This window comes from Mixophyes fleayi, chromosome 3, assembly GCF_038048845.1.
Source record: "Mixophyes fleayi isolate aMixFle1 chromosome 3, aMixFle1.hap1, whole genome shotgun sequence".
Classification (NCBI taxonomy): Eukaryota; Metazoa; Chordata; class Amphibia; order Anura; family Limnodynastidae; genus Mixophyes; species Mixophyes fleayi.
In genome coordinates, this window is record NC_134404.1 from 63,779,716 (window position 1) to 63,798,929 (window position 19,214).

General features: G+C 41.9%; 1 protein-coding gene across 1 annotated transcript in view; it reads left to right on the forward strand.

The window, feature by feature from the left end:
* The first annotated feature begins 247 nt into the window (after positions 1-247).
* The window catches only part of SLCO2A1 (solute carrier organic anion transporter family member 2A1), a 39,618-nt gene continuing 20,651 nt past the window's right edge, over positions 248-19,214 (forward strand). The window contains exons 1-3 of the mRNA XM_075201579.1: positions 248-512; positions 18,566-18,703; positions 18,963-19,125. Of these exons, the coding sequence (XP_075057680.1) occupies positions 432-512; positions 18,566-18,703; positions 18,963-19,125 (382 nt within the window). The 5' untranslated portion in view covers positions 248-431. The remainder of the gene's footprint in view (positions 513-18,565; positions 18,704-18,962; positions 19,126-19,214) is intronic.

Consider the following 19,214-nt stretch of genomic DNA (forward strand, 5'->3'; position numbering starts at 1 on the left):
AGCTCATCAGTCCCATAAGCAAAAAGTGTCTTGTTCATTCCAGCATTGCTGAGATTTCTGTCACATTTGAAGGACTTTGTATTTTGCTCTCTCTCTCTTTTCACTTTTTCTTTTTCCACATTCATTGTCTGTTCTGATTTCACTCTCTTGGCTCCTGCCTTTCTCTCTTCTCCCAATTGTTTGAAAAGTGGGTGGAGATAGACAGAAGGAATCTGTCATAGTGGAAAAGTTATAAATCCTCCCCTTTCACTTAAACCTCTGCAGACACCTGAGAGAGAAGGAGAATGCAGAGGAGAGTGACCCTGCAGCTTAACTTAGACTCCCAGACATTAGCAGGTAGAGAACAAACCGTCTGTCATGCTCTTTAGACAAGACTATTGACTGGCACTGGAGAATTGCAAACATCCCACTAGTACGCTTCAGTTAAAAAAATGGGAGTGAAACTCGGAGATAACAAGTCCCAAACTAGGTCTGCAGCTGGCTGCTACAAGGGAATCTTCAACAACATTAAGGTAAGATGCTTTTCTTGCATCACCTAGTTTTCGTCTCAGCAATACATTATCAGCTTCACTTACTTTATGCATTAGCTGCTACTACAGTTAGCCTTAATTCAACTCCTCTTTGAAGAAATAGAGATTAATGAAGAAATAAAGATTTATTTTTCTTTTACATTACGCATTTTGTCAACCAATTGATTAATCCACAGAATTTTCTAAATATCTTGGGGATTTCAAACTGCCCACTTTTATTAAAATATGTAATTTATGGAAGTGAATCAACGACAGTTTTCTGTAAGAGACTGGAAATGCGCTGTTATAGGAGGACTGTGTCATATTTTATGAAATATTGTGCCAATTCCGCTTTATTTTAAGCTGGCCACATAATGTACGCAATCAGATGGCCCGTCGGTCATGTAGACAAACTTGGCAGCCCATTGTACTATGTATGTGTTTCTAAATGATAATTCTATATGATTAAAATTGGGATATGATGGAAAACATATTGAATGATGTGTCACAATGATTTGTGGTGTCATCGTTAGATCCTATTGGGCACTGCAATCTGGGTGACATTTCTGACACCAAAAGAAAAATAAAATCATTCATTCGGTCATTCAGCGTTTGTGTCAAATCACAGCAAATGTGGCCACCGCAAGTCTTGTTCCTTTGGCATCCTACCTACAGCGATACGGCTGTACAAATGTTATCATCCTATACATACTTTTCTACATACTATCACTGCAAAGTTATCAGTGTAAGTTTGTTTACTTTAACACAGCTGATAACACTTTGTGCATTAGTGACAAGTCACTTAATGATAGCTGGTTGTTGAAACCTCCCTGATTCCATTCTTGCTGTGGGTTCAGTTCTACTTGTGACCAAAGTCTTCCTACACATATCTACAAGTAAGTACTTCTGTGACATCCTATCTAGCAAGAGCAATGACACACTGGCACGCCAAGCATTCTAAGTTTTACTTCCTTATCTGTTATTACGTGGATGAGGAAATAAGCTAAAGAATAAATATAATTAATCTTGCTTTACACCCGTTGCATATGTAACATGTAGAATTAAACCAGAAATATTCATAAGCTAGTAAGTTGCTAGTAACCACACTAAAATAACGCTGCCTGATGGGGTTTTTGGTCCTTAATATACATGGGCTAGTGCTGTAAGCCACCTTACATTGTTAAACAGTTGGGCATAAGCCTTTTCAATGTTACCAGTCATTTTTGATAATATATTTGTGATGTCTCTCTCTGTCTGTGTGTGTAAGTATGTTAGGGAATTTAGACTGTAAGCTCCAATGGGGCAGGCACTGATGTGAGTGAGTTCTCTGTACAGCGCTGCGGAATCAGTGGCGCTATATAAATAAATGATGATGATGATGATATAGAATTTGTTTTATCATCAATAACTTTTCAGAAATACTGGATCCCTTTGGCATTATAACATCTAAATTAAAGTGCACATAATAGGCTTTATATAACACACGTTTCTGCTATGACTTATAAATGGTGTTTTTTTGTTTGTTTGTTTTTTAAATAACATGGTAGATGACAGGTTATACTTAATCTGGCCGTAATGCTGACCTAAAGGAGATCTCTAGTCTAAATACCAAACAGTACAGCCTGGGGGATAACTTCCCTAGATATCCAGCAGTTTAGGAAATACTCACTTCCCAGAGAAAATACTTTTCTGTCATAGTGGCCTATAGGATTGTGAATAAAACACAATATTCAGCATTGCAATGCACAAACACCATGTTTACCGATCTGAGAGTGTCTGAACTATATAACAGCACATGTTTTCCTCTGAATACTGCTCTAAATTCAGATGACCTACAGATGTCATATAATCACATCTGTTTCTGTGTTATAATATCTCTGTATTTATACCCATGTGTTTTCTCAGTATTGCTCTGGTTTGTGCTTCACCCCATCACTGCCTGAATAAATCAGCATTATTATCATCAACAAAGAGATTATTTTAACATTTCCCAATTCTTAGAAATATACGAGGTAAATGGTTTAGCAGTGAACATTGTTAATGTACAATGGATAGAATGATCTATAAAGATGTCAGAAGTTTTAGTTAAACTGACAGATATGGGTTAAATTTTTCAGTGGAATTCAGAAATGTTAAATGATATATTAAAATGGCAAACTAAACTCATAGCTATTACAAGTTTTCTGGGCACAGAGGCCCCTTAGTGAGGTGAGGCTTACCAAGTTTAACACATTAGCCACTGTGAACCTTCTCTGTATATTTGTATTAATAGAGTATAGTAACGGCTCTATTTGGAGTACCCCTGGCTTGTAAGAGCTTAGGATTGTTTGAGAATGTGAATAAGAACTTTTTGACACAGGAGCAATTGGGATATATATGTTCTTATTACTATCTCCTAAGCAGTAACTACAGTAGGTAGCATTTTTTTGTATTACTCTCTACTTCCTAGGAAGTTATTTGAGTTTTTAAGCTTTTCCTGAACCAGCTTTTCACTTGGATTTGACTTCTATATCCTGCATGGCACATACCCCCTAGTTACTCTGTTATTAAAGGTGACTTAACGGTCTCGTAGTGGACACACAGGAAATAGCTCAGCCGGTCAGTGTATCCTGGGTGCGTCTTGCGTTCATTGCCTCTTTATAAAATAGCGGTGTTATAGCTAATAACTATTTATAGATGCCTTCTTATTGATAGCTCATTATTCTGGTCACCTCTAATTCCTTATTCCTGCCATTGCTTTGTGCGTTCCTTTCCTACAGCACGAGACAATACCCAGCTTCCTATAAGATCTTTTAATCGGTTTACTGAAAACATATCCTCATATTGTGAACTCTCTGATCTGTTTAACTTCCTAAAACATTAACAGTCAGCCATGTCACAGTAAACCAGATACAAGTTTGATACAATGTTCGAAATCTGTCTCTTTTTTAGTTTCTATTACAAAACAAAACTGGGAAATAGTATTCGACATTAGACAAACTGCATCCCCCCTTTCTCACATGTGCTGTAAAACCCCTGTTATCTGAATGTATCTATGTAGATCTATAATTCTGTTTATTATATTCCTGCGTACTAACATTTCTAGAAGTGCTGCACATGAGCAGTGCTGATTAGCACATACAAGTAGAATGAAAAATGCGAACATGAGACCTAAAGAGAGTTTAGCAATAAATAGCAAAAACGGACCACAAGTTTGGGAAATCTGTCCCAATTAGGTCAAATAGCTTGAAATTGCCATGTTTGACAGATTCCACTACCTCTTAGAAGGATGAGCAGCTGACCACAGTGGCATAATGATCACTTGGCCGTGGTAAGTTCTCTGTACAGCGCTGCGGAATCAGTGGCGCTATATAAATAAATGGTGATGATGATGATGATGGTACAAAATATAAGCTGGTCATTCCTCACTTTTTCCTACATGAACATCATACTTGCCTACTTTCATACCTGCCTTATGGAAGATGGGGAGGGCAGGTATGATAAGAAGAGATGGGTGACACCACTTGGGTAAGTGGTCAGGGTAAAATACATGATGAGGCATCATCATGACCCTGCCCGCTCAGTGATCACTGAGGTGGGCATGGCTTGATGATGAGATTTGTGTTATCACAGAATGTTCACATCCACCTTGCAGACAGGCCTATTTGTCCGGTAGTCATGGAAGACCATCCTTATTCAAAAGTCTCCTGAACATACCGGGAGAGTAGGCAACTATGAATAACACTCATAATACAGACTTTTTACTAGTGCTGCCTCCCTTCCTAGGGGCTCCTAAATTGGAAAGCTTTATATAACTGCTAAACAGGCCACACATGTGCTTCCATAGTCCCAAGGAAAGAAACAAGCAGGACCCCTGGATGGTACACCTATTACTAGGCCAATGTCTGGTCATGAAAAATAAGTTGGCAGATGAATGCAATCTGTATTCTCAGATGTCAAAACATTCCAAAGATCCAGGGGTGGCAATGATCAGTAAATTTACTAACATGCATCATCATCATCATGTATTTATATAGCGCCAACATATTCTGTAGCGCTTTACAATTGGGGACAAACATAGTAAACTAATAAACAAACTGGGTAAAACAGACAAAGAGGTGAGAAGGCCCTGCTCGCAAGCTTACAATCTATGGGACAATGGGAGTTTGACACATGGGGTTAAGTCTACATTTTGCAGTTCGGCCCAGACATGCAGTAAGAAAACAAAGTGAGAGTAAAAAGTAAAGTACGAGTCAGTAAATAGCAGACCCAACCTGATACTACAATGATGTAGAAAACTCAAGGCTGGAATTACAACGGGTGCAGCCGACCCAGAGTTGAGGAGGGCCTGGAAATGTCAGGTTATCCCTCCCTGTGGCCTCTGCTCCCGCCCGCCCTTTTCTCAAAACAGAGTGAGGCCTCTTCTAAGCTGGTGCAGGTGCAGTAGGCACATATGTCAGATCATGCATGCTCAGAAGAGGTGGAGTCTTACCCAAATTAAGCTATGGATACTGGCAATGCACTGTTCTGACCATGACAAGAATGACTATAATTGTGTACAGGTGTAAGGCCTTTATTGAACATCTCTGAGCCCCACGTTGTTGCATTTTGTACTGGTTACATTTTCAATTAGCATATTAATGTGTCTGTAAAAATGCCAGTAAGCATTAAAATTCTCAGTTAAAATATTTGTAAGGGTTGGTAGTAGACAGAGTTTCATTTCAAATACAAAAGTGGAAGCTGCTCAAATCAATTTATAGCCCATAACAGGTGCTGAAAGGGTGGGGTTATCCTGCAAGGAACATACACACAACATTTTTTCCCCCAGCACACTGCTATAGCCAGCAACAGATCTGCCATTTCTACTGTAGATAAAAATGCAAAAGTCTTTGTTGCACACATTTGCAAATGTATGTTTAAGCCATCCTGCCACGCCAAGGCGCTTTTGCATATAGGATGGTCCTACTCTAAACAATGAGAGTCCCTATATTTGGGCCATACATATGTGTTTTTAAATTGAGAGCTAACTTACCAAAGAGGTACCCCAGAAGCCTCCAAATAGCAATCCAATGTCAGCACTCCCCCTCAGCTACTGACACCAACATGCCTCTCAGACAAATACAAAAGTGGAAGCTGCTCAAATCAATTTATAGCCCATAACAGGTGCTGAAAGGGTGGGGTTATCCTGCAAGGAACATACACACAACATTTTTTCCCCCAGCACACTGCTATAGCCAGCAACAGATCTGCCATTTCTACTGTAGATAAAAATGCAAAAGTCTTTGTTGCACACATTTGCACACAGAGTTTCATTTCAACCAACTGCAGAATGGCTAGATCTATGCAATGTGTTCAAATTGCCTGCAGATCCAATTGTGCCATCATCAGAACAAATCGTCGGCTATGTATATAGCGCCACTAATTCCACAGCGCCGTACATAGAACTCACATCAGTTCCTGCCCCATTGGAGCTAACAGCCTAAACTCCCTAACACACACACAAAGATTGAGAGAGACTAAGATTGAGAGAGACTAAGGTTGAGTGTGAGAGGAAACCGGGGCACCCGGAGAAAACCCACACAAACACGGGGAGAACATACAAACTCCACACAGATAAGACCATGGTCATGAATCAAACTCATAGCCCCAGCACTGCCCACAAACGACCAGACAATGCATTTAGGCCAGCTTGTTGTGGAATAACACCCTATATCTGTGTACTCTACTTATAAATATGTATATACTATCAATATATATATATATACACATACACACACATACACACACATACACACACACACACACACACACACAAGCCACCACATACAGAAATCCACACGTGTGAAATCACACCTGTGCACTTAGAATTGAGAACTAAGGCTGTCCTTTGACCATACTTTCTGGTTGTTACAGAATGTGGTCACCAAATGCAACCCAAGGGGTAAGAAAAAACACCTAGGCACTTGTGTTTACTAATTATGCAGACTTTAAAAGCTTATTGTTCAGCTGCCAAACATGTCAATTGAATTTATGTGACTTAAATTTTCCATATAAAATTACTAATAGAACGAATGGCTCAGATAGGTATGATTAACACCCACTCACTTTGATGAGCTAATATTATCCTGGAAAGCTACTATACTTATCAAGACTAACTATTGCCTAATTGAGATGCCTTTGGGGCTCAACTTACTAAAAGGACTTCATTAAACTGCTAATTTACACACACACACACACACACACACACACACACTGCTCATTAAAAAAAAGACAGTCAACGGGAAATGGTAATAAAATGATCATTCTAACTAAAACATATGTGTTGAATATGGTGAACTTCATATATCAATACTTTTTGCATTTTCCATCACACAAAACTGTCAAAGTGAGTCATGTGGGCATTGTTAAGTACATATGGAAGACTGACAGGTTGTCTGAGTGCAAACAGTACTTACTTCAGTAAAATCAACAACATAATAACTAAAAAAAAACTACAAACTTAAAAATAAATCGAGATCTGAACATCAAATTACAACAAAATCAGTGTTACTCAGACACAGGGCTGAGTAAATAGCAACTTGTTTATATTTGTTGCTAATGTGTATAATAAATCCATATAGTGTGTTATATAATTTATAGTAAGTATTGGTGTTCACTGGACAAAACGGGGTGGAGAAGCAGGAATAAGCTTCTATCTACTAAAAGCTTTATATTGTAATGAATGTCTATGCTTCTTAAAGGTCATTTTTAAAGCATGGGACTGGAACATAAATGCCATTTAGTGATATCTTGCTACTTATATGGGGAAGCGCAAGGATATGTTGGTCAAGATAGCGGTGTCTGTGTGAAAGTACAGTTCAGCATCTTCCTGCTTAGCTGGGTCATACTGCATTTATGGCCACCTTCCCTGGTTAGCGGGGGTCAGACAGCCTTTATGGCCACCTTTCCTGGTTAGCGGGGATCATACAGCATTTATATCCACCTTCCCTGGTTGGCGGGGGTCATACAGCCTTTATGGCCACCTTCCCTGGTTAGCGGGGGTCAGACAGCCTTTATGGCCACCTTTCCTGGTTAGCGGGGATCATACAGCATTTATATCCACCTTCCCTGGTTAGCGGGGGTCATACAGCCTTTATGGCCACCTTCCCTGGTTAGCGGGGATCATACAGCCTTTATGGCCACCTTCCCTGGTTAGCGGGGGTCATACAGCCTTTATGGCCACCTTCCCTGGTTAGCGGGGGTCATACAGCCTTTATGGCCACCTTCCCTGGTTAGCGGGGGTCATACAGCCTTTATGGCCACCTTCCCTGGTTAGCGGAGGTCATACATCCTTTATGGTCACCTTCCCTGATTAGCGGGGTCATACATCCTTTATGGCCACCTTCCCTGGTTAGCGGGGTTCATACAGCCTTTATGGCCACCTTCCCTGGTTAGCGGGGGTCATACAGCCTTTATGGCCACCTTCCCTGGTTAGCGGGGGTCATACAGCCTTTATGGCCACCTTCCCTGGTTAGCGGAGGTCATACATCCTTTATGGTCACCTTCCCTGGTTAGCGGGGGTCATACACATCCTTTATGGCCACCTTCCCTGGTTAGCGGGGGTCATACAGCATTTATGGTCACCTTCCCTGGTTAGCGGGGGTCAGACAGCCTTTATGGCCACCTTTCCTGGTTAGCGGGGATCATACAGCATTTATATCCACCTTCTCTGGTTAGCGGGGATCATACAGCCTTTATGGCCACCTTCCCTGGTTAGCGGGGGTCATACAGCCTTTATGGCCACCTTCCCTGGTTAGCGGGGGTCATACAGCCTTTATGGCCACCTTCCCTGGTTAGCAGGGGTCATACAGCATTTATGGCCACCTTCCCTGCTTAGCGGGGTTCATACAGCCTTTATGGCCACCTTCCCTGGTTAGCGGGGTCATACATCCTTTATGGCCACCTTCCCTGGTTAGCGGGGGTCATACAGCCTTTATGGCCACCTTCCCTGGTTAGCGGGGATCATACAGCCTTTATGGCCACCTTCCCTGGTTAGCGGGGGTCATACAGCCTTTATGGCCACCTTCCCTGGTTAGCGGGGGTCATACAGCCTTTATGGCCACCTTCCCTGGTTAGCGGGGGTCATACAGCCTTTATGGCCACCTTCCCTGGTTAGCGGAGGTCATACATCCTTTATGGTCACCTTCCCTGGTTAGCGGGGTCATACATCCTTTATGGCCACCTTCACTGGTTAGCGGGGTTCATACAGCCTTTATGGCCACCTTCCCTGGTTAGCGGGGGTCATACAGCCTTTATGGCCACCTTCCCTGGTTAGCGGGGGTCATACAGCCTTTATGGCCACCTTCCCTGGTTAGCGGAGGTCATACATCCTTTATGGTCACCTTCCCTGGTTAGCGGGGGTCATACATCCTTTATGGCCACCTTCCCTGGTTAGCGGGGGTCATACAGCATTTATGGTCACCTTCCCTGGTTAGCGGGGGTCAGACAGCCTTTATGGCCACCTTTCCTGGTTAGCGGGGATCATACAGCATTTATATCCACCTTCTCTGGTTAGCGGGGATCATACAGCCTTTATGGCCACCTTCCCTGGTTAGCGGGGGTCATACAGCCTTTATGGCCACCTTCCCTGGTTAGCGGGGGTCATACAGCCTTTATGGCCACCTTCCCTGGTTAGCAGGGGTCATACAGCATTTATGGCCACCTTCCCTGCTTAGCGGGGTTCATACAGCCTTTATGGCCACCTTCCCTGGTTAGCGGGGGCTCATACAGTCTTTATGGCCACCTTCCCTGGTTAGCGGGGGTCATACATCCTTTATGGTCACCTTCCCTGGTTAGCGGGGGTCATACATCCTTTATGGCCACCTTCCCTGGTTAGCGGGGGTCATACAGCCTCTATGGCCACCTTTCCTGGTTAGCGGGGTTAATACAGCCTTTATGGCCACCTTCCCTGCTTAGCGGGGGTCATACAGCATTTATGGCCACCTTTCCTGGTTAGCGGGGGCTCATACAGTCTTTATGGCCACCTTCCCTGGTTAGAGGGGGTCATGTATCCTTTATGGTCACCTTCCCTGGTTAGCGGGGGTCATACATCCTTTATGGCCATCTTCCCTGGTTAGCGGGGGTCATACAGCCTTTATGGCCACCTTCCCTGGTTAGCGGGGGTCATACAGCCTTTATGGCCACCTTCCCTGGTTAGCGGGGTTAATACAGCCTTTATGGCCACCTTCCCTGCTTAGCGGGGGTCATACAGCATTTATGGCCACCTTTCCTGCTTATCAGGGGTCATACAGCCTTTGTGGCCACCTTCCCTGGTTAGCGGCGGTCATACAGCATTTATGGCCACCTTCCCTGGTTAGCCGGGGTCATACAGCCTTTCTTGATTATTTACACATTTATAGATGTGGCAGAGAGTGGGCCTCTACATATTAACTTTATGCAGAACAAGCCAATGGAAAAATGTGGTCTGTCATCCACGTGACAGCACTGCCAGCCCTATTAACGTTACATAGAAAATAACAAAAGTATGTTGGCTGTTTATCATGCGTGAGACTCGTGTGTACCACAGTACAATAAATACTCCTTGAAACCTGCTCATAAAGGCATTTTGTCATAAAAACAAATTCACTATACAAAATGAAGCATGCAGTAAAACCTGTTTATATGTGATTTTCAATGTGTTCATTACCAGTTTATCGTTGCTTTAAATATTCAAGTAAAAATGTGATTTGCCCTGAAACCTCCTTTAACTGAAGTACTAAAGAATAGTTGACAGCAGCTGCATACTGTGAATACCACATGCAAACAATTTCCCACAAGGGAATTGCTCCTGGAGAACCTGCTTACAGAATATCAAGCAATTGATGCCAGGGACAATTGCATGAAATTAGAAGAACTGCTCTCAGGCATCAGCTTGCAAAAGTTTTCATACCAGCTTTCCTGGTGGTCTCTATTACCACTAGGCCCGCTACTCCTGGCTCCCACTAGCTTCTTGGCATATGCTGCTTCAATTTCATAGGAGGAAACTTCAGGATAGGCATAATGGCAGGTTTTAGGCTTATATTACGTGTGTGGTTGAGGTTGGGCTGTGGTTTTTGAGAGGTTAAGCTTGGTCTGCGGACAACGATAATTAATGTTTGGCAGTGGGTGTGGGGAGGTTAGGGTACAGCTTTTATAGGAAGTATGATGGATTGTGTTAGACTTTCGGGGAATTCACCGACCTAATAAGCGGGTGGCAACTGTGGATGAGTAACTGTCCTAGAATTAGTGAACACTAGTGCCCAGGGTGTGCCCAGTGCTTCCAAAGGGCGCCACTGCCCCTCCCTAAAAACAATTGCCATTGGCACCAAAAACACATATATCCCACTTTCTGCACGTTGTGACAAACACCAAAATGGGACTGTCCTGCCTAATTCAGTTGGAGGGTATGTAACTGTGGACCCCACAAATCCTAATCTGGACCAGGCAATAAACACTAGAAGAGAGGCAGGCAGCTGTTTTAGGACTAGAAATCCAGCATGCCTCATTAACTATAACAAGTAATATCTATACTGAGATGCCCTGTGAGGCCCTTTCAGAACTTCCTGGTATTAGCAGTTTTTGTTGTAAGCTTTGGTCCTTGGCTATACTGGGAAATGTAGTTCCACAACAGCTGCACATCTTCAAATTGCCTGTCTCTGTAGTAATTAGCAATAAATGCATCTGTACTTAACATCTAAACTTGAATAACCAAAAGTTAACATTTTCATCAGAGTTCATTCAAATAAAAAGCGTGGGGGGGGGAGAATTGTACTAACTGAACATTTTGTTCAAGTGATCTTATTTTCCTTATAATTGTTTGCTTAGTGATTCTAGTCCTTGGACAATTTCTCTCTCCAGCTTTGGTGGATGGATTGTCTGGCAGCTGTGTACTGGAGCATCACTGGGGAGATCTAGTGTGCGATTAGCAACATGTGACTCTTCTGCCAGATTGTCTCTGTGTTGTAGGGATTGTTTGGGGAAATAACGTTCTCTGTAGCTTGAAATTTTAGCCTACAATGCTATATACTTCCATCGTATTTTGTCAAATAAATGGAGTATGTGGTCTGTATTCCTAGTTGTTCTACTATTAATGCTGCAGTGCCCCTCGTATCTAACACAGCAGTTAAATATTTATACCTTATTATTAAGCAGAAACCAGGATAGCTGGAGACTTTTCAGGCCTCTCCTCTGGGAGATACGAAGGGTAACTCCATGAAGTAGGGGGTGAGCATGACTTAATAACGCTACTTAATGCCCTAACCATTGTAGCTCATTGATGCAAGATGCATCAAAAATTCACATAATCGCTTTGGGTCCCACCCAATGTGTCTCTGTCTCTCTTGGGAGTCTGGGAGATCACCCGCTATTTCGGAAGTCTTCTCCACATAATGGGGGAGACAGCGAGTATGCGTAACAGCAACCATGAGAGACATGCTGGAGATCACACTTCAAATTCCAGGTTTGGCATCTTGTGATCTTGCTAAAGTAACAGTCTTCCTGCGTCCTGGGCACCAAATACTAAATAAAGTCAATTAGGCAGAAAAATCAGTGGTCTGTGATACTTATTAATATTATTTTCTTTTTTTTTAACAACACGGCACTCTCAGGCCATAGTAAAAAGCGTAGGTCTGGGGATCCATTAAATAATTGGCAATTATATAAACATAAAGTACACTGAACAGCACACCCAGTTTAATTTAGTTAAACCTTGATAAAGAACTTGGGCTAGATTTACTAAACTGCGGGTTTGAAAAAGTGGGGATGTTGCCTATAGCAACCAATCAGATTCAAGCTTTCATTTATTTAGCACTTTATCCAGAATGACAGCTAGAATCTGATTGGTTGCTATAGGCAACATCTCCACTTTTTCAAACCCGCAGCTTAGTAAATCTCGCCCCTTGTCTTTGAGGATTCTGTCTGACCCTGATGAATTGAAATAAATGTGATTGGTTTGGTTAACCCTCTGTTTGCTTGCTTACTCTGCAAGGATTTCCTCTAGTTATATATTCTAAGCGAGGCTAAACACTAGAAACGGACTATTCACCGGTGAACACAGCAACGTCCAATTCATCTTCGAACGTGGATGACACTGACACTGACTACTGCCTACGATTTCATGGACGTAACGGGAAGGGGACTGGGCATACGCACACAGTAAATATACAGAAGGGCATGCCAAACTCGAGCGCACGCAACAGTATCCGATTCAAGCTTTGGGTGTTTATCACTTGTTACAGTTCTGGTGTAAGTGCAGAGTCATAGTGACAGATTATAATAATTGAATCATTTTTTCTCTGTGCATTCTGCTGGGACATTATATTGCTCATATGTATATGCAAGTGCCATACAGGAGTGTAGTGTACATACATCTGTATTTAACAACAGATGTTTCTGCAGATCTGCTTGTTGTTGCATCCGGACGTGCATATGTATGAATTACGGTCGTTTAAAAAAAACCAAAAACAAACAACACAAAATATGTTCGTTTTGTGTGCTTTAATGAATTAGGTTGAAAATGTGTCCATTGAAGGGTGTATAGCAGACAATCTATGTACACTGGCACAAGACCCAGGTGTCTGCAGGATGCACCCAGTGCACCTCTTAAATTAGGTCCACTATTTCAATGGAAGATTTCTGTATTGTCATTTGGTGGTATTAAATGGCACCGTGGTTTTAGTTTGTTTTTTTCTACTTGGCAAATACACTAGCTACTTATAACGGGTCGAAAACGAGGTTATAAAAGTACAGAAAATACAAATCAAAGTTCCATTTACCATCAGAAATTCATGCTTAATCAGGATAATTTCTTTTTAGCTTCACTTGTACCAATCTTCTAACCTATTACTATGCAGTCCTGCCCTGATACAGCAATCTCTTTTCATAACACTACATTCACTGCAGAATAGAGAGAAAGAGAAAAGAATTGTGCTACTGGAGGCACTCAGCGATCTTCTTGTTTCTAAAATATCTAATTCTTTATTACTTACACTTAAAATGGAATTGAAAATGAATCCCTCCTAATGCAATAGCGAAATATAAAAACAATAAGGTGACAACTAAAGTGAAATAAAATAGCGAAATATTTGCTAAGCCCCGCTACTTTATATATTGAAATTATTATATCAATTAGTATAAATTTGAATATATCATAGTATGATTCACTCCTTTGTAAATTTAATAAAGTTTGGTTCTGCTCAGTTAGTGATGTGATCGTTATCTAGTTGGTATCAATCAAACTGACTACTGCAGTTCTTTATATCGTTGATTGGTGGTAGTCTTACATATTAAATTAGTAAGACCTCTCTCTAGCAATTGCTCTGCTAGTTCGTTACTCTAATAATGCCTTATCCAGGTAATCCTATCTAGTTGTTTTATAGGACACCTAACATAATATTGAAACCGCTGCAGAGTCTCAGTCATACCATTGCCGCAATCTCACATTCACTGCAGCTAGAGATGATACACCTCCAGTCAGCACACATCATCCCTAGCAATCCAAACACCAGACCCGGAACACCAAGCAGATCTTCCCAGATAAACTGCTCCTATACAACCAAGCACCAATGGAGGAAATCTTGCTCCAATGCTGACTTCATCCACCACAAAATTATCCTGCCTACTGCACTTCCCTCTCTTCTTCCTCAGACAAACCTACCTTAAATTCATAATATCCATGCAGTCAACCAACCCCATGACCTATTTGCCACCTTCCACTCGCTTCTCTGCCCACCCCTTCCTTTACTGCTCAGGACTTTGGCACCTACAGTACTTCTAAGGAACAAGCTGAACCATCCAACAAGAAATATCCTTTATCCAGATTCTATACCCCACACCCACTTTCTCACCTACCACACTACCCACCCTCAGTACTTTCTCTCCTGTTACTGAGGATAAGGTGTCTGAGCTGCCTCCTTGATCCCATTACCTACCAACTCTTCTGTCCCCCCAAAATACTTGCCGGCAGCTAACTCTCCTCTGAAACCTTTCCCTTTCCACTCAAGTTTCCTTCTTTCTCTTAACTCTACTATCTTCATGAAACTAGCATTCAACTCTACCTCTCTCTCCAACAACCACCCTCTTTGCTTCCTAACTAATTGATCAGCTGTCCAACTGTCTAACGCTTTTCTATTATCTCTGTATTTGGGCTTCCTCCCATTCCACTGAGACTGCCCTCGCTAAAGTGACCAACGATGTACTCACAGCTGAGTCAAGGCGTCACTTCTCCCAACTCATCCTTCGTGACCTTTTTGCCACTTTTGATACAATTGACTACCCTCTTCTCCTGGATATCCTTTACTCCCTATCACGGAACTGTTGCCTCGTGGTTCACCTTTTACCTTTCTAAATACTTTTTTAGTATGTCCAATTTAGACGCACTCTCCTCTCTACTCCATCTATCATTTGGGTTTACGCAGGGCTGTTTTTGGCCCTCTGCTTTACTCTGAAGTAATATGCTTCTTCAGTCTCCACGGCCACCTCTGTGCACATGACATCTACTCCCCTGACCTCTCCTTTCTTTTAACTTGTGTGTCCAATTGCCTGCTCGCCATCTCCACTTGGATGTCCTAATGCTACATAAAGCTCAAAATATCCATCATCTTCTTCCTCCCGGTGTCACTACCACAGTCTAACTTCCCTCACCTCTGACAACGTCCTGCTCTCCCTAGTCCCCTATTCCTGTTGCCTTGGTGTTATCCTCCACAGAACCAAATACTTTAACTTCGTCTCCTCCTCTGAAACACTGCACTGTGAACAATACCAGAACTTATCCATTCTGGCATTGTCAATGTACTCCCCATAATATCCAAAGCCTCAGCAACTCCTCACTCTCTCTGACCTAGTTATGAGACACTCAGACACTCACACCTTTTTACATCAGTGTCTGACCTGTGTCTTGTACCTCTCTGATTACCACCTTTCCCTCCCGCCTCCAAGACTTGTCCTATGTTGCACTCTATCAGGGCCCTCTCTACCCTCTGTCTCACGCCTATAACTTCTTTCTATGTAGTTCTGTTGTTGATTCATTTCATATACTGACTGTATGGCTCTGTGGAGTTTCATGGCACCTTATAAATTAATAATGATGATGATGATATATAAGACTGCAGTCTGAAAGCAGGAAAAACTTTCTGTTCTTCAGTTTGTATTCTCGGGGTGGATGTTATTGTGTTTCTACACTCACTTTTCGCATAACAAATTTAGTTCTATATACTGAGCTGGATAAACACTGGGGCTAAGAAGCCACACCACTTAAAAATATACTGCTTACACCTTCCTTTTGGAAGTCATTTCTATAGATTTCAACAAGTGAACCTTTACTTTGGCTGCTTAGCTTAGCTCCGAGATTGGAATGGCTCCCGAATTCTATTATTAATTTGCCAGGCCCTGTCTATAGTTCTCACACCTGGGTGGGTCATTTGTTTCCTACATGTACAATCTGTGCTATAACCAGCCAATTACTAGTATAAGAATTATAACCGTCTACATAACAATACAAATAGTTCCCAGAAATTAAGACATAATTGAATGTGCATGTCACTGTAACTGTGTTTACCAAGTATAATGACACCAGACTCCAGACAAAAGCATCAACCTGTGAGGCCCTTTCAGAACTTCCTGGTATTAGCAGTTTTTGTTGTAAGCTTTGGTCCTTGGCTATTTTAACAAGTTTCCCACATCATATTAGTGTATAAGCACAATAATGTATAAGAAGTCAGCATATTTATTTCCTTTCATTTTTATTTCTATTTTATCAGATTGTGAATTTCAACAGCATAGTCAGGGGTGCTTTTGAGTAGTGCAACCCTCCCAAGAGTCCTGAATTAGGCGGGACGGTCCCGATTTGAGGGCTGTCGCCCCATCCTGACTGAGGCAGCTTTGTCCCATGGGTGGGAATGTTGGGGAGGTATTCTCTGTTCACTGCCGATGGCAGAGCACAGGTGCTGTGTGCATGACGGTGTTTGGAGGGGAGGGGAAAATGGGGCAGCCTAGTGCTTAAAATACGCTGGTCACACCCCATCACGATTCATACCTCCTGTTGGGAGGTATGATATTGCGGCTTTCTTGAATGTGGCTTTCAAAAAGTTGATCAATTATATGATTATAATATGCATCAACTAGGACTAAGCACCCTTTTGTTATAATTATTCATTTCCTGATTGTCCTTGTGTAGACTGTTTGAAGTGGGTGGAGATAGAACAACCTGTAGCCAATCAAACTGCACAGCAAAAATATAGGGGAGCCTGGCGATGCCAGTCCATTCACCCATAGGCATTGCTCTTCTGAACATCTCGGCAGGATGGCACATACACCCGCAGTGTAGCTCTGTTTGGGCATTAGGTTCCAGGACTGAGAGCTCAGATGTCAAAGTGTATGCTCAGGAGAGCAGTGGTGTGAAGGGGGGTGGGGGGGGGGGGGGGGGTGAGGTCTCAGGAACAGATGGACAGCCATGTTTGACTGAGTAACAGAAATGGTCCCACATGAATTTCTATGCTTGTTTTGGTTGTAATTCCCAGAAAATTGCAACATCTCAACATATAATGCTTTAACCAGGGAAAGACTTGATAATGTCCCACACTCCCAGCGAGAACATTCTCTCTCATTGCATATCACAAATACAGACTGATTTTAACTTTGTCAATAGCTGTTATCTTGAGCAACAGACTCTATTCCTATCTGGAGCTGCATTTCCTATAGTTTAACTGATGCTACTCAGCTTGTTTTTTTTTAGTTTGCTTGTGATTGCACTACTGCTCTCTGAGAGCTGGATTAGTGACATCAAACACCCCCTGATGTGACAGGGAAGCTAGTCTCTGCAGCTTACTACCTTCCTGACTTACTTCCTCCTAATTTATTGTCCAGTCCACACACTACTTATGCATCTCTAATAAACTTAACTGCTCATCAAACACAACTTTTTAACCTCTGCAGTTTAAGAAAAAAATCAGTTTCTGTAATTCATCCTTTTGGGATCTATTATCTGCAATATTTGAGACTAAGGGCTAGATTTACTAAGCTGCGGGTTTGAAAAAGTGGGGATGTTGCCTGTAGCAACCAATCAGATTCTAGCTGTCATTTTGTAGAACGTACTAAATAAACGAAAGCTAGAATCTGATTGGTTGCTATAGGCAACATCCCCACTTTTTCAAACCCGCAGTTTAGTAAATCTAGCCCAAGATCTTTATCAAGGTTTAACTAAATTAAACTGGGTGTGCTGTTCAGTGTACTTTATGTTTATATAATTGCCAATTATTTAATTATTTTATTATTTCAAACCAGCAGCTTAGTAAATCTAGCCCTAAGGGTTTTACGGTCAAAGTTTTTTCTGTACTTTGGATCAGTGTACTTATAAGTATAAATATGCTGAATTACATTTAAATGACTAGGAAGAGACAATTGGTGATCATTTCTGAGTAGATGATATTGTCACCAAACTTTAGCTATTATTTAATGGCAGTATTGCCTATTACTAAGGTCATACACACAGTGTGATCCTGCCGCATGGCCCGAGTGACAGGATCAGAATAGAGTTTAACCTCAGAATGTTGTCAAATAGGACAAGCTCTCTTCAGGGTTAACTGGGCCAAGATGACCCCATTTACCAACATATGTTACATACGACCCCCCTCCTTCTATGAAGAGAAAGGAGCACAAACCCTCAAAGCCTGGTCCAGTTATAGCTAAGGTGGTGGGACGGACCTCATAGGGTCCTTCTCAAAAGTCACATAAAATGTATTATGTGGTACTACAAGTCCCAGCACACACTGGCAGCCATTAACTGCTTTTGTTTGCTGTTGTTAGTAGAAGTACAAGTGCCAGCATACCCATGGCTGCAAGAGCGTACTGGCGTTTGTAGAACTACAAGTGCTAGAATTCCATGGAGCTCAGGGCCTGCTATACTAAGATAACCACATAGACACCATGTCTAAATGTCCTCAAGGTAAACTCTTCTTGGATCAGTATCCGTCTAGATTTGATTTCGTAAATGGAAATATGAGGCAACAAGTGAGACAACATGCGGACTATAGAGACGTTATGGATCATACTTTTCTCATCCTTAGGTGTTCGTTCTCTGCCATGGACTCCTGCAGCTCTCCCAGCTTCTGTACAGTGCTTACTTCAAGAGCAGCCTGACCAACATTGAGAAACGCTTTGGTCTTTCCAGCTCTTCTTCTGGACTGCTCTCCAGTATTCACGAGGTAGGTAGATTTATGTAATATGTAATGCAATAAGAGCCACTTCTTGCAGAGATTCTTCAGCAATGTAGACTATTTAATAGGAAGCCATCCCCTTCCATGTGACTTATTAGTCCTCTTGTGCTCATATGTATCATTATAACCCCTCCAAGCAGACAGATATATAACTTGTATTGTTCATATTTCTATCAATGGTTAGAATAGATAATTCTATCATATTACTACTCAAATAATTGCTGACCTTTTACCTCTGTGTTTTTAGATCAGCAATGCCGTGCTCATAATCTTTATCAGCTATTTTGGAAGTCGGATACACCGTCCCCGTGTTATTGGTATTGGCGGTCTATTGCTAGCCCTTGGGACATTTCTACTGACAGTGCCTCACTTCCTTTCAGAGAAATATGAGTACATAGCCATCGAAAATGGTAGGTTTGCCTTTAAAAGACCGTTGATCTTAACATGCTAGACCATTTAATGTTAGACAAACATTATTATTACTATTATTATTTTTATT